The sequence below is a fragment of the Rhinoderma darwinii genome, unplaced genomic scaffold (genome assembly GCF_050947455.1).
Source record: "Rhinoderma darwinii isolate aRhiDar2 unplaced genomic scaffold, aRhiDar2.hap1 Scaffold_544, whole genome shotgun sequence".
In the NCBI taxonomy this organism is placed as follows: domain Eukaryota; kingdom Metazoa; phylum Chordata; class Amphibia; order Anura; family Rhinodermatidae; genus Rhinoderma; species Rhinoderma darwinii.
In genome coordinates this window covers 90,976-107,893 of record NW_027464094.1, presented here as the reverse complement: position 1 = coordinate 107,893, position 16,918 = coordinate 90,976, and the positions used below count along the sequence as shown (strand labels likewise).

General features: G+C 49.0%; 2 protein-coding genes across 2 annotated transcripts; both read left to right on the top strand.

Annotated features, from left to right (window-relative positions):
- Positions 1-594: 594 nt before the first annotated feature.
- On the top strand, positions 595-2,548 carry LOC142722935 (protein kinase C-like 1). Its single transcript, XM_075848920.1, has 2 exons — positions 595-1,084; positions 2,249-2,548. Exons 1-2 carry the CDS (start codon positions 836-838, stop codon positions 2,546-2,548), a joined length of 549 nt encoding a protein of 182 aa, XP_075705035.1. The 5' UTR covers positions 595-835.
- A 112-nt stretch (positions 2,549-2,660) lies between these two features.
- On the top strand, positions 2,661-4,108 carry LOC142722936 (protein kinase C delta type-like). The gene is made up of 2 exons (XM_075848921.1): positions 2,661-2,777; positions 2,945-4,108. The coding sequence occupies exons 1-2, from the start codon at positions 2,680-2,682 to the stop codon at positions 3,501-3,503; spliced, it is 657 nt and encodes a 218-aa protein (XP_075705036.1). The 5' UTR covers positions 2,661-2,679; the 3' UTR covers positions 3,504-4,108.
- The last annotated feature ends 12,810 nt before the right edge of the window (positions 4,109-16,918 follow it).

The window sequence follows — 16,918 nt, the reverse complement described above, 5'->3', positions numbered from 1 at the left end:
GACCCCAGACCGGACCACTAAATAAATACAGACCCTAGACTAGACTACTAAATAAATACAGACCCCAGACCAGACCCCTAAATCAATGCAGACCACAGACCAGACCACTAAATAATTACAGACCCCTGACCAGATCCCTAAATAAATACAGACCCCAGACCAAACCACTAAATAAATACAGACCCCAGAACGGACCCCTAAATAAATACAGACCCCAGACCGGACACCTAAATACAGACCCAAGACTAGACCCCTAAATAAATGCAGTCCCCAGACCACACCCCTAAATAAATACAGACCCCAGACCAGACCCCTAAAAAAATGCAGACCCCCAGACCAGACCCCTAAATAAATACAGACCCCAGACCAGACCCCTAAATAAATACAGACCCCAGACCAGACCCCTGAATAAATACAGACCCCAGACCAGGCCCCTAAATAAATGCAGACCCCAGACCAGACCCCTAAATAAATACAGACCCCTAAATATAAACCCAGATTCTATATTGTGGATGAAAAGGGTTTTGCCAATAACCTGAGCAAATAACCGTTGTTTATCTCTACTGTAGGAGTGGCATGTATTGCTACTGTGTTCTGCAGACCCCTGACCAGGCCATAAGAAACCCTGGTTGGGAAACACAGCTCTGGACACTAGACTGGCACTCATGATGCCCACATCAGACATGGCAGAGCAGGTTACTGCCAGGCAGGTGCCACCTGAGGATTCCATGACCTCTGACATCACGTGACCTGCACACGACCAACTGCCGTTTACTTTCAACTGTCGACGGCAGCGATCGGACTGAAGTCTACAGGTAGGAAGATATTGGTGAAAATGGCGTCCAATGGACATGGAGAAGACGGAGAGAAGAGAGAAGAGGAGAAGAGGAAGAGGGAGGAGGACAGCGTCACCGGATTCAAGAAGATGACGAAGAAGAGGAGAGGAGCCAAGGACAGAGGATTGGAGGATGAGGAGCCAAGACCTGGGAGCAGCCAAGACCCTGGAACATCCAGCCCCTATGCCAGGCTTACCATCAGCCGCTTCACCATCCACCAGGTCCTGGGTAGGGGCAGCTTTGGCAAAGTGAGTATAATATCTAAATATTTCATTTTATAGGGTGGTAAACCTAAAGTTTACCTTTTATCTCCATCAATTGTTCTCTGTTGTCGCCATGTTATGCTGGATGGATGATGGGTGTAGTGTTCTCCTATGGGATGCCTAATAGGACATCCAGAAGTATTCCTGCCCCCATAACCACTACTTTAGTTTTTCATTTTAGTATTTTTCTGTCGACATATGAGAGATTTTGAATTTTGGGGCACGAGTTGTCGTTTTTAATGGCTCCATTCAATGTACCATATCATTTACTGGGAACATTGTAAAAGGCTGGTTTTTTTTAGGTTAAATAGCAAAAAAAAACAAAACAGCAATTCCTCCATTGGTTTAATAATTTGTCTTTTATGGTGTTAACTAAGTGGTAAAAATGACACGTTACCTTTATTCTGCGGGTCAGCACAATAACGGGGATACCAAAATTATATTATTTTATTTTTTATACTTTTTATCCAATAAAAACAATTTGTAAAAACATTAATTTGTTGTGTCTCCATATTCTGAAACCCAGAATTGTTTTTATTTTTCTGTTGATGGGGCGGTGTGAGGACTTGTTTTTTGTGGGGCGAGCTGTACTGTTTATTGGTACTATTTTGGGTTACATAAAACTTTTAATCACTTTTTAACTTTTTATTCCATTTTTCGAGGAGCTAAACAAAACGAAATAGAAAAAAGTTTATTTATTTATTTTGACTGCAATATTTATGTATCGCTTGAATTGTTCTTTTAGCCTCCTCCTATTAAGCTTAGTAGGAGGACCAAGTTGGCAGACCTTGGGGTCTTCATTAGGCCCCCTGGCTGCCATGACAACTATCTACACACTGTGATCGCGTTACGGGTAGGGGTGATGGGGTGACAGCGGGAGCTTACCTCTATTTAACTGTTTAGATGCCACGGTCGCTATTATAGCGTATGATCCTGCTCCATACTACCCCCACCAACTAAGATAATTATGTCAAATGTGGGTAAGGCGTGAAGACCTCTCCATACAGGACCCAACAGCAGACACTGCATTATGCTGGGAGCTCAGCTTTGTTCTGCTGTAGAGTCCTGGGCACTACCCGACTGACCCACCTCTCTGTCCACCTCTGTTCCTTCTTCTTCTCATGAGGAATCTCCATTTGTTTTCCTCAGGTGGTCCTGGCATCAGTCCTCGGCCAAAACACCTACATGGCCGTAAAAATTATCACCAAACGGGACAATACGGACGAAATTATGAGAGAGCGGCGGATACTCCTAGCGGCCAGACACTGCCCGTTCCTATGCCACCTCTATGCCGCACATCAATCTGAGGAGCGGGCATTTTTTATCACGGAGTATCTGTCCGGTGGCAGCCTGGAGGCTTTGATCAGGATGTGCGGCTGCTTGAACATCGGCAACATAAGGCGAGTAAATAATCAGGAGACTGAGGGGGGTGGAAAGAAGAAAAGGTGAGGGGGAGGTCAGATGAAGGATAATACAGAGAATGCAGAATACAGGCTGCCATAATCAGCGCCTCCTCTCTGCTAGAGACCGCACGCACTCTATCATAACATGATATTAGGGAATTGATAGAGGAAGATTTCATGACATTGAGACTCCACTCTGTTCTCCCCATCAGATTCTACACAGCAGAGATGATATGTGGCCTCCAGTTCCTCCATGGACACAACATCGTCCACCGGTAAGCAGAACTTCCCCCTTCTTTCATTCTCCTTTACATGCTGGAAACAGTGCACCCAGCTTTCCTACACTCCTGAATGGCTATTCTGCTTGGTGGTGCAATTACCCATCCCCCGTCTCCTGGATCACTGGGCGGATTTGTCATTCTCTCGTCTTATTTCTTTGCAGAGATCTAAAGCCGGAGAATATAATGTTGGATGCAGATGGCCACGTCCGTATCATCGACCTGGGATTGGCCCAAGATGGCGTCACCGCCTCCAATAAGATCCGTGGAGTGACGGGAACGTTGCATTACATGGCCCCCGAGGTGCTTCTTAGAAAAAAATACGGCACCGCAGTTGACTGGTGGAGCCTGGGGATTGTGGTGTCCAGGATGGCAGCAGGACGCTCCCCATTTTACAACGGCCCCGTCAGGCAAATAGCTATCAAAGCCATCACCACCGCGAAGCCTAAATTTCCAACTTGGCTTAATCCTGACGTGAAACATCTGACCAAGAGACTGGTCCGTAAAAATTCTAAGAGGCGCCTCGGTGTGTGCGGGAACATCAGAGAGCATCCATTCTTCTCCACCATCGGCTGGGAGGAACTGCAGGAGAGGAGGGCACAGCCACCATTTACACCATTTGTGCCCGTTCTGGAGAACCAACATCTGAAGTGGCCAGAGAATAACAAAGCCCTTCACCCCTTGGCCGGGTTCAGCTTCATGTCACCAAGCTGGACCCGATAAGATCTCAGCACAAGGGCCCAGAACTTCATGCCTCCTGACCCGCGCCTCAAGTCTCTGCTGCTGTATGTCACCTCGGCTGCCCAGACCATCATCTCTCTCCTTACCATCTTCATGCCACACCTCTGCCATCTTGCTGCTGCACCAGAGCCTTGACTTGCCATCCTCCAATCCCGGGCAGGCATCTGACATCACTCCAGCCTGAAGATCCTCTACACCCCCCAGGAGCGGCCTGTGCTTAGTTTCCATCTGGGGAGATCAGGAATAATAGCCGCATGTTGTAGTCCTGGGGCCGGAGCGGCCATTATACCTGATCTCACCTCAGCACAGGCCAGGTAAGTAATGCACCCACATCACCCACATCACTCACATCACCCCACTATATAATAAGTATAGACACCACACTACATGATAAGTATAGACACACGCATATAGACACATAGTACATTTAGATTAGACTTTAGCCTTTGATCCTGGGATTATTCTGATCGCCATATTTGGGGTCAGGAAGGAATTTTCCCCCCTTAATATGAGGACAATTGGCTCATTCCTCAAAGGGGGTTTTCACCTTCCTCTGGATCAACACGGCCTTAAATAGGTTTAGGATGATAGAGTAATAAGTAGTAACACACATAAGTCACATAATATAAATATAGAAAATAATTAAAAAAAATAATTCTTAATTTAATACAATTTATAGTTTACACATAAATAAATACAGTAGTTCATTAAAAATAATAATTAAAAAAATTAATAATTTTCCCCTAGTCTTTCCCCATATTACACATGTTACACTTCAGCCTTTGATCCTGGGATTTATGCCGATCGCCATATTTGGGGTCAGGAAGGAATTTTCCCCCCTAATATGAGGACAATTGGCTCATTCCTCACAGGGGGTTTTCGCCTTCCTCTGGATCAACACGGCCTTTAGATAGGTTTAGTATAATAGATAAATAGATGACACATACATATACACAGTATATAATAATAGTAGTCTTAATACTTCTAGAATAATCTCCTAATAATAAAATATAACCTTCCCTTATCTGTAAATAAAACTTTCCTTTTACCCCCTACATCTTTGTGCTTGTTTTTATTCCCATTGGACTTCTGTGTAGTAAATGTTGTCCGAGCTCTGAGACCCCCACCAATCACTAGAACGAAGCAGCTGAAGGTCTCGTGTGAGCACTCAGCCGCTTCCTGTCTGTTCGGCTTTTTCCGGAAAAATTTATCGGCTCATAGACTTTCTATTGAGTCCGTTCACGATACATTTATTTCTGGAAAAAGCCGAACAAACACGAAGCGACTGAGCGCTCACACGGGGGCTTCAGCTGCTTCATTCTAGTGATTGGTGGGGGTCTCAGTGCTCGGACCCCCACCAATCCAATCTTCTGACGTGTCACTATGTCACTATGACATGTCAGAAGTTTGTCAAACGTTTAGCTACACTTTAAAGGTATATGTCAGATTTAAAGCCCAAATGTGGTGTGAACAGAGCCTTACAGGGGTTGTCAGGTTTTTACAATACCGTTTTGCTAGAGGGGTCCAGTAATCTGTGGGGGAACTTGCTGCAAGAGTTTAATTTCCCTACAGCATCTCTAAAGGGGAAGTAAAGTATTACACAGTTCTATAATCACCGGGCTGTGTATGTAATACATGGATGTAATGGTCCTCCTGAGCAGGAGATGATGTTTGTTGCCCCTCTCCATTCTGGATAATTAATCAGGGTCCTGAACGGGGGAACCCACACTATTACCCCAAAATTCCCTAATAGGGCATTTGAAAATGGGTTTTCCAAACCAGAAAACAGCTTTAATGGTTATATAATGATAAGTGAGAGTTTGTTACAATGTATCAGTGCAGGAGAGAGCTGAAGTACAGGCTATTTAGATTGTGGAGGATTATCTAAACGGGATACACTGAATGGGGCACAGTGGGGGATGGAGGATCGGCTACAATGCTGCCCCCTACAGTCAGGGCCCTCACCTCATGGATGCTCCTGTTACCAGATCCTTCACACCAGAGATCAACATTCATGAAGAAGAAAAATCCCCTGCAGAGACGTCCACACCGAGAGATCCAATAGGACTGGTCTATACAAGGAGTCGTCATATCCGGGGGCATATTTACAGCCATGCCCCCATATAATAAATACTTTATTCCTGTATACATGAGAAGTTCTACAACTTTATAATATCATTTATGTTTCAATTACTCACCATTTTCAAGATCTGTTTGCTGTCATTGAATGAGGACACTCTTGCTTACATTCAGATGCAGTGAACCTGTACATCGCTAGTCCTGCTCTCAGCTAAGAAACATAAAGTAGATTAGGAAGTTGTAGAACTTTTCATTTATACAGCGATTAAGCTTTAGTTACATAAAATCGGAAAACACACAGGAAGAGGATTCATTATCGGTAGTACTACAGTGATCTGGTGCCCGCAGGTATCTAATGGTAAATACGGCCCTGGTGGGTACCTCACCTTTATGTGACAGGCCATAAAATGTCATATAGGAAAAAACGTAAGAAAGAACTTACCATACGGGGATCATATATGTTATGTCGCTGGAAGAAACCTGCAGCACCGACACCAATGGAACATGAGGATGACGCCACTCAATGTGCCGTCCATCACGCCCATCGCCCCACGCGTTTCACTCCACCTGTGACTCTGCCGACTAACGTGAATACTGACTAAACACAAACTCTGACCGGCCTCATCACTAGTCCATATTGTCATACAGCCGCCTCCGATCCCTAATCCAGTGGTGGTGAACTAACCCTTATCCACTTACATGTGGTTTCCAGTAGTCAGTGGTACATATAGTATCCAAAGTCTGGTGGCCAGTGGTACATAAAGTATTCACAGTCTGGTGGTCAGTGGTACATATAGTATCCAGAGTCTAGTGGTCAGTGGTACATATAGTATCCACAGTCTGGTGGCCAGTGAGTAAATATAGTATTCAGAGTCTGGTGGTCAGTGGTACATATAGTATCCAGAGTCTAGTGGTCAGTGGTACATATAGTATCCACAGTCTGGTCGCCAGTGAGTAAATATAGTATTCAGAGTCTGGTGGTCAGTGGTATATACAGTATACAGAGTCTGGTGGTCAGTGGTATATATAGTATCCAGAGTCTGGTGGTCAGTGGTACATATACTATCCAAAGTCTGGTGGCCATTGGTATATATAGTATCCAGAGACTAGTGGTCAGTGGTACATTTAGTATCCAGAGTCTTGTGGTCAGTGGTATATATAGTATCCAGAGTCTAGTGGTCAGTGATACATATAGTATCCAGAGTCTGGTGGTCAGTGGTATATATATATATATATATATAATACCCAGAGTCTTGTGTTCAGGGGCACACGTGGTCATAAACGGCTGTTTGGACACACGGCAGGGTTCAGAAGGGAAAGAGCGCCATTTGGAGTTCAAATTTAGCTGGAATGGTTTGCAGAGGCCATGTCACATTTGCAAAGCCCCTGAGTGGCCAAAACAGTGGAAACCCCCCAAAAGTTACTCCATTTGGGAAACTACACCCCTCAAGGAATTTATCAAGGGGTATAGTGAGCATTTAAAAAAATATGTCAATTAAAAATCCATGGGCTTCTCTAAGGGACGGACCCTGGGAAGCGTGGTGCTTTAGCATACCCGTGGTGATGCCACTGTAGCTTATATGATCACGGCTAGTGGTTTAACCCCTTCCCGACATTTGCCGTATAGATACGTCATGGAAAGCCATGACTTCCCGCAAATTGCCGTATCCATACGCCAAATGAAGAAGGGGTTACAGTGGAAAAAATAAAAGTTACAAAGTAAAGATGGCTGCTGTTCATAACAGCAGACCATCTTTACGCGAGGGCTAGGGGGTGGCTCAACCGCCCCTAATCGGCGATCGCTGCAATTGGCCGGTCAATTCAGATCGGCCAATTGCGGCCATTTGCGGCTTTCACCCATCACTGTGCCACAGGGCACAGTGATATGGTGGTGATTGGTGCTGCCTAGGACAGCACCAGTCCCTGCCATGTAGCGATGACGAGGTGGCAGGGATGCCATCCCCCCGATCGCTACGATTGGTTGGTCTGCACCGATTGACCAATCGCAGCCATGGCGAGTGTTTGAAACACCCTCCACCAGCTCTGCCCACCTCATTCCGGTTAGGAACGGTGAGCAGAGCTGGTGTGACCGTCTGTGAGCCATACTTACCGAATCTGAGGCCTTCTGTGCTGCCATCCTGCTGTGACGTCTTCATCTGACTGCTTCCTGCTGCAGGTAATTTTTTTTGACGCTACGTTTTTTTCATCTTTCTCTACCCGCACCAATTTACTGTGTGCTTCCTGTGCCGCTGAGCGCTGATCAGTGACCGTCATCACTGATCGGATCAATTATAGGTGCAGGGTTTTTATTTTGTGGCCTTTTTTTACTGCACCTTTTTTTGGGGTGCGCCCTGGGGCCACTGAGTGCTGAGTCTAATAATAAATGGAGTATTACACGTGTTGAAGCACTACATACCCCCCTAATAAAAATGTCCCAATCATCTCAATGGGTCTATTCAGCAGAAGAGGCATCCGCCATCCTGGTCCTGACACTGAATCAGCCAGCGCGGGAGAAGAGGAAATTGCCCCATTCCTATTGACCTCCTCATCATCATCATCCTCATCCAGTGATGAGGAACCCCCGCAAAGACGCCCCAGGACATCAGCTGAGGCAAACCCACAAATGAGTGATACCCTGTGGAACCCACCCCCTGATAATTATGAGCCTCACATTCCGGATTTCACAGGGAGCTCAGGAATTCGGTTACAGACTGTAGGCCTCACAGAAATGGACTATTTCAAGCTCTTTTTCTCTGAGGATTTTGTTAATGTAATGGCGGCCCAGACAAATTTATACGCCCGGCAATTTTTAGCCCAAAACCCCACGTCATCATTTGCTAGGTGGACCCCCATAGAGGCAGCGGAGATTATTAAATTTTGGGGCCTTGTCCTACATATGGGCCTAGTAAAAAAGCCAGCGATTATGCAATACTGGAGTGCGGACAGTTTATACAGCACCCCATTATACCGCATGGCAATGACCCGGGCACGTTTTGAAATAATTCTGACATTTTTGTATTATAAGGATAATGCACAGTGCCCGCCCCGTGATGACCCCACATACGACCGCCTATTCAAGATCAGGCCAATGATTGATTATTTCTGCACCAAATTTCAGGAAGTGTACACCCCCGAAAAGAACATAGCAATAGACGAGTCCTTTTTACATTTTAAGGGGAGACTAAATTTCCGCCAATACCTGCCAAGCAAGAGGGCGAGGTATGGAATTAAAATGTAGAAGCTGTGCGGGAGCAGCTCAGTGTGCACCTACAGGTTTAGGGTTTATGAAGGGAAGGACGCCAGGATAGAACCCCCAGAATGCCCCCCTGTCCTGGGGGTTAGTGGGAAAATAGTGTGGGACTTGGTGCACCCACTGCTGGACCAGGGTTACCCCCTTTACGTGGATAACTTCTATACCAGTGTCCCACTATTTAACTGCCTCTCCACCAGAAGTCCTGCAGCATGCGGCACCGTGCGCAAAAACCAGAGAGGCCTCTCTAAAAATCTGATTGGGCAACCCCTAAGAAAAGGAGAAAGCAGGTCGCTAAATAGCGAGAACATGTTGCTGGTCAAGTATAAGGACAAGAGGGACGTCCTTATGTTGACCACAATGCACGGTAGCGGCAGAACCCCTGTCCCTGTCCAAGGTACCACCACAATGACCCCCAAGCCAGACTGCATCCTCGGCTACAATAAGTACATGGGAGGAGGTGATCTCTCTGATCAAGTACTGAAGCCGTACAGTGCCATGCGGAAAACAAAGGTGTGGTATAAAAAGCTGTCCGTGCACATGGCACAGATGGCATTGTATAACGCTTACGTGCTGTACCAATGTGCAGGCCGCACAGGGACATTCCTTAATTTTCAAGAGGTGCTGATCAAGGCCCTTGTATTTGGGGACCAGGAAGGGGAGAGCCCCAGTACTTCTAGAAGCGATGGTCCACGTATTGTACCAGGGCAACACTTTCCTGGAGGAATCCCCTCCACTGGTAAAAAGGGAAGGAGCCAAAAAAGGTGCAAAGTGTGTTACAAAAGGGGGAGAAGACGAGACACAACTTATCATTGTGAAACCTGCCCCGACATATCTGGCCTGTGCATAAAGGAGTGCTTCAAAGTTTATCACACATCCATGGATTTTTAAATGACACATTTTTTTTTAAATGCTTACTATACCCCTAGATAAATTCCTTGAGGGGTGTAGTTTCCCAAATGGAGTCACTTTTGGGGGGTTTCAACTGTTTTGGCCACTCAGGGGCTTTGCAAATGTGACATGGCCTCTGCAAACCATTCCAGCTAAATTTGAACTCCAAATGGCGCTCTTTCCTTTCTGAGCCCTGCCGTGTGTTCAAACAGCCGTTTATGACCACACGTGGGGTATTGTTTTACTCGGGAGGAACTGCTCTACAAATGTTGGGGTGCTTTTTCTCCTTTAGTCTTGTGGGAATGAAAACAAATTAGCTAAACCTACATTTTCTTTGCAAACATATAGATTTTCATTTTCTCCACCTAATTCCAATAATTTATGCAAAAAACCTGTGGCGTCAAAATGCTCACTATACCCCTAGATCATTTCCTCATGGGGTGTAGTTTCCAAAATGGGGTCACTTGTGGGGGTTTCCACTGCTTTTTCTCCTCAGGGGCTTTGCAAATCCGACGTGGCCTCCGCAAACCATTCCTGCTAAATTTGAGCTCCAAAAGCCAAATGGCGCTCTTTCCCTTCTAAGCCCTGCCGTGTGTCCAAACAGCCGTTTATGACCACATGTGGGGTATTGTTTTAGGCCCCATGCACACGAGCGTATTTTTTTCCTCCCGTAATTACTGGCGTAAATACGGGTCCTTTGTCCACTGCAGCCTGTGATTGGCCTGTGATTGGCTGCAGCGGTCACATGTAATGAAACGTCATCCCGGGAGGCCGGAATGGAGGAAGAAGCAGGGAGTTCTGGGTAAGTTAACTTTTAATACTATTAACCCAAGCGGTAGTCACTGTCCCGGGTGCTGAAAGAGTTACTGCCGATCAGTTAATTTTTTCAACACCCTGGACAGTGACTATCCCCTGATGTCGCCTAGCAACGCTCCCGTAATTACGGGAGCCCCATAGTCTTCTATGGGCCTGCCGGTGTCGTAATTACGGCCTGAAATAGGACATGTTCCATATTTTTAAACGGAATGGACACCTTCCCGTAAACAAACGGGAAGGTACCCATGGCCAATAGAAGTCTATGGGCCCGTAATTACCGCCTGTAATTACGGGCGTTTTTACGTTCGTGTGCATGGGGCCTTACTCAAGAGAAACTGCTCTACAAATGTTGGGGTGCTTTTTCTCCTTTAGTACTTGTGAGAATGAAAACAAATGAGCTAAACCTACATTTTCTTGGCAAACATGTAGATTTTAATTTTCACGGCCTAATTCCAATAATTTCTGCAAAAAAACCTGTGGGTTCAAAATGCTCACTATACCCCTAGATAATACATAGATAAAAATAAATATATATATATTTAAGAAAAAAAAAATTGTTTGTGTGTGTTTTCCCTCCCTGATAGCCTGCCAGGAGAGGGAGAAGTTAGGGGTGGGAGGGGTGGCGTCGGTGCCGCGAGTGGCGTGGGGGAGAGGTGCCGCGAGAGGGGTGGTCAGTCCCGCGAGGGGGGGGGGTGACGGGGGAGCGGTGCCGCGAGAGGGGGGGGATGGGGGTTCCATGGGAATGGAAAAGCCTGAGCGGAAGGGGGGCGCCAAAGAGCAGCCCCATCAAAACAGCTGATCCCTGTATGCTGGGTGGCTGTAGTAGCGATCACCTGTTTTGATACAGCTGCTCTGCAGCGCCCCCTCCTTCAGCCTGGCCTTGTAGGTTTGGCCCCCCTGTAAATAGTGCCATACAGCCCCCCCTGTAGACAGTGCTATGCAGCCCCCTCCTTTAGACAGTACCATATAGCCCCCGGGGTAAGACGCCTCATGCAGATGCTCTCCTCTTCCTCCCCAGCCGCACAGTGCTCCTGGGTAAGATGTCTCATGCAGCTGCTCTCCTCTTCCTCCCCAGCCGCACAGTGCTCCGGGGTAAGACGCCTCATGCAGCTGCTCTCCTCTTCCTCCCCAGCAGCACAGTGCTCCGGGTAGGGATGCACGGTGCATCGAAACTTCGATACTGTTTCGATACTGTGCATCCCTAAACGGTTCGATACCGCTATTTCCTGTATTTCGATACTGAGCTGCGCAGCCGCACAGCTCAGTATAGTAATACATGACTGTATGGGAGCGCGGCTGTGGCTGTGTAATTCAGCCACAGCCCCGCTCCTGAGTCTTGATAAGTGCGCGGGGTCAGGATGATGCGATGCGGCCGGCGCTGCACTAATGAGCGGCGGCACTGGAGACAGAACATGGGGGGCGCACTGCAAAACACCCCCATGTTCTGTCCTCAGTGCCTGAACTGCCGCTCATTAGTGCAGCGCCGGCCGCACCTCCTCATACTGACCGCACGCGCACTTCCTGTCAGGAGCGGGGCAATGGCTGTATTACACATCCGCAGCCCCGCTCTATAACGGCGGAGATCAGAGAAACCTCTCATCTCCGCCGCTATTCCCCTGAATGCTGCGATCACAGCGGACTGCAGCATTCAGGAGAAAATGAGAAGGGGGGATGCCCCTGGATCGCGTCACAGGGAATTCCTGTGACGCGATCGAGGGCCATACCATATATGGGCAGACAGCCCAGAGTCTATTGACGGACCCCAGGGCTTGTACTGGCACATATCTGATATATGTCAGTACATTAAAGTATAAAAATAAAGTAAAAACAAAGTATTGTTACATTTTAAAAAAAAACACACATACCCCTTTTTTACAATAAACATTAAAATAAGTCTCAATACATAAAATACACACATTCAGTAATGGCGCGGACAACAATTTTTTTGCATCATTTATGATGTGTACGCTGTAAAAAAATGAAATAAACACGGCTTTCATTCACTTATTAATGTGAGGCGCGAGGTGCGATGAATTTACCCTCCATGTTCCTCACATTAATAGTAATTAACCCCATCATGTACCTCACACATTAACCCATTATGACTGACAAACATGATGGGATTAATTACTATTAATGTGAGGCGCGTTCAAAATTCATCACCTCACGCCTCACATCAGAAAACTGAAGAATTATTTTTTTTATTACTGTTGGCAAAGTATCGAAATTGGTATTGAAATCGCAATACTAAACGAAGTATCGGTATCGAAGTCCAAATTCTGGTATCGTGACATCCCTAGCTCCGGGGTAAGACGCCTCATGCAGCTGCTCTCCTCTTCCTCCCCAGCCGCACAGTGCTCCGGGGTAAGACGCCTCATGCAGCTGCTCTCCTCTTCCTCCCCAGCAGCACAGTGCTCCGGGGTAAGACGCCTCATGCAGCTGCTCTCCTCTTCCTCCCCAGCCGCACAGTTCTCCGGGGTAAGACGCCTCATGCAGCTGCTCTCCACTTCCTCCCCAGCCGCACAGTGCTCCGGGGTAAGACGCCTCATGCAGCTGCTCGGGGGCCGCTCTGACATTGCTTCATGCTCTAATCAGCTGCTAGAGACGGAGATAAGAGCTTCTTTTACTGAGCAGAAGCTGTGATTGGTAGAAGGGCCTGTCAGCTGACAAGTGCTCCACCAATCAGCAAAAGGGAAGCTCTGACCTCACACTGACCATTGCAGGACATGGAGGGGGAGGGCTCTCTGGCTGCATCAGCGTATGTGGAGGGGGAGTCAACCTGATAACATCCACTGCTTCCTGTCAATGAATGAAAAACACCAGCAGCAGGAGGATGTAGGACCCTGCCCTATCTGCATCCTGGAGACACTGGGACAATCTGCTGCACATCTGTGGGCTGGTGAATGTCTGATGCAGGGTCATGTGTTGTGGGGGAAGGTAGGGGGACATTGTTTCAGATGCTCTGCACTTTATTGGGGGGGGAGGGATGAGAGGATACTGTGTGCTGGGGACTATATAGGCTTTGTGTGACATGGGAGTTGTATGTGGGGGTGGTATTAGGCCTGTACACTGTAAGAGGGGGATTATAGGCCCATGTTTGTGGGGGTAAGGGTATGATCATACATTGTATGTTATTTTACAACTAGAGCACCCCCCCCCCCACTCGATCGATGGCCTATGCCATTACTTTATGATTGATGGGGATCCAGCCTCTGGGTCCCCGACCAGAGAATGAAGGGGCCGCAGTGCTGATATAACCCTGTGTCCCCTTTACTGTGTTTCCCTGCGCACCAGCACCCCAGCTGTTCAAGGAGCAGAAGCACGACCCCGTTCACAGCATCACCCCAGCTGCCCAGCGGTGCAAGAAGCTGCAGCACGACCCCATTCACAGCAGCACCCCAGCTGCCCGGCGGTGCAAGGAGCTGCAGCACGACCCCATTCACAACATCACCCCAGCTGCCCGGCGGTGCAAGGAGCTGCAGCACGACCCCGTTCACAGCATCACCCCAGCTGCCCAGCGGTGCAAGAAGCTGCAGCACGACCCCATTCACAGCAGCACCCCAGCTGCCCGGCGGTGCAAGGAGCTGCAGCACGACCCCATTCACAGCATCACCCCAGCTGCCCGGCGGTGCAAGGAGCTGCAGCACGACCCCGTTCACAGCATCACCCCAGCTGCCCAGCGGTGCAAGAAGCTGCAGCACGACCCCATTCACAGCAGCACCCCAGCTGCCCGGCGGTGCAAGGAGCTGCAACATGACCCCATTCACAGCAGCATCCCAGCAGCCCGGCGGTGCAAGGAGCTGCAGCACGACCCCGTTCACAGCATCCCCCCAGCTGCCCGGCGGTGCAAGGAGCTGCAGCACGACCCCATTCACAGCAGCACCCCAGCTGCCCGGCAGTGCAAGGAGCTGCAGCTCGACCCCGTTCACAGCATCACCCCAGCTGCCCGGCGGTGCAAGGAGCTACAGCACGACCCCATATCTGTATGGCGTTATCTACAGGGGGGGCTGGATGGCGTTATGTACAGAGGGTGCTGTATGGCGATATCTACAGAGGGTGCTGTATGGCGTTATCTACAGGGGGGACTGTATGGCTTTATCTACAGGGGGGACTGTATGGCGTTATCTACAAGGGGGACTGTATGGCATTATCTACAGAAGGGGGTGTATGGCGTTATCTACAGGGGGGCTGTATGGCGTTATGTACAGAGGGGGCTGTATGGCGATATCTTCAGAGGGGGCTGTATGGCGCTATCTGCAGGGGGGCTGTATGGCGCTATCTACAGAGGGGGCTGTATGGTGCTATCTACAGAGGGGGCTGTATGGCGCTATCTACAGAGGGGGCTTTATGGCGCTATCTACAGAGGGTGCTGTATGGCGCTATCTGCAGGGGAGGCTGTATGGCGCTATCTACAGAAGGGGCTGTATGGCGCTATCTACAGAGGGGGCTGTATGGCGCTATCTACAGGGGGGGCTGTATGGCGCTATCTACAGGGGGGTGTATGGCGCTATCTACAGAGGGGGCTGTATTGCACTATCTACAGGTGGGGTGTATGGCGTTATCTACAGAGGGGGCTGTATGGTGCTATCTACAGAGGGGACTGTATAGCGTTCTCTACAGAGGGGACTATATGGCACTAACGCCATACAGCCCCCCCCCTGTAGGGAACACCATACAGCCCCCCCCTGTAGGGAACGCCACACAGCCCCCCCCTGTAGGGAACGCCATACAGCCACCCCCTGTAGGGAACGCCATACAGCTCCCTCCCTGTAGGGAATGCCATACAGCCCCCCCTGTAGATAGCGCAATACAGCCCCCCCTGTAGGGAACGCCATACAGCCCCCCCCTGTTGGGAACGCCGTACAGCGTCCCCAACCCCCCAAAAAAAGTGACCTACAGTGTGTCCTACAAAAGACATGTATCCGCTATCCACAGGATAGGGGATACATGTGTGATCGCTGGCAGCGATAAGGAGAACGGGGGACTGAAAGTCCCCTGAAGTTCTCCATGACTAACCTCTGACTGCGCAGCTCAATAAAAATGAAAGGAGCGCTGGTCACGCATGCGCACAAGCGCGAACGGCGCTCCATTCATTTCTACGGAGCTGCCGACACAGACCCCGGAAGTCCGAGGTTTGTGATGGAGAACTTCAGGGGACTTTCAGTCCCCCGTTCTCCCTATCAATGCCAGCGATCACACATGTATCCCCTGTCCTGTGGATATCCTGTGGCTAGGGGATACATGTCTTTTGTTTAATGTCAGAGCGGGGAGATACCTCCCTGCTCTGCCGTAGTGTTTAGTGGCGTCGCGCTGTAGCAGCCATAGCGGCTGCTAGCGGAGCCTCCGGCCATGGTGGCGGCCCGTGCCGGCGGGCGACACGGGCCCCCTCATGCCGCGGGCCCCGCAGCAGCCGCTACGGCTGCTATAGTGGTAGCTACGCCACTGGCCCTGAGGTCCTGCCTCCGATATTTGTCCACTGTATAAACTCCCAGTAATAAGTTATCACCCCACTGAACCCCCGGAATGACCAGACACAAATTTCACTACAGGCTGGAATAACGGCTGGAACTTCTGCTTTCTTCTTTTATACAAAATAATTGTTCTGGGTTTTACTGGTTTTTTTCTCATTTTCACCCATGTAAATGGGATTTGGCAAAGGCAAAGGGGTAACTGGTTTGGCAGGAGTGTTTTTTGTTGTTTTGGCTGACAACCATACACCTGACCCTACAGACGTGGCTGACAACCATGCACCTGGACCCTACAGACGTGGCTGACAACCCTGCACCTGGACCCTACAGACCAGGCTGACAACCATGCACCTGGACCCTACAGACGTGGCTGACAACCATGCACCTGGACCCTACAGACGTGGCTGACAACCATGCACCTGGAACCTACAGACGTGGCTGACAACCATGCACCTGGACCCTACAGACGTGGCTGACAACCTTGCACCTGGACCCTACAGACGTGGCTGACAACCTTGCACCTGGACCCTACAGACGTGGCTGACAACCATGCACCTGGACCCTACAGACGTGGCTGACAACCATGCACCTGGACCCTACAGATGTGGCTGACAACCATGCACCTGGACCCTACAGACATGGCTGACAACCATGCACATGGACCCTACAGACGTGGCTGACAACCATGCACCTGGACCCTACAGACCCGGCTGACAATCATGCACCTGGACCCTACAGACGTGGCTGACAACCATGCACCTGGACCCTACAGACGTGGCTGACAATCATGCACCTGAACCCTACAGACGTGATATCACTCATGCACCTGGACCCTACAGACGTGGCTGACAACCATGCACCTGGACCCTACAGACGTGGCTGACAACCATGCA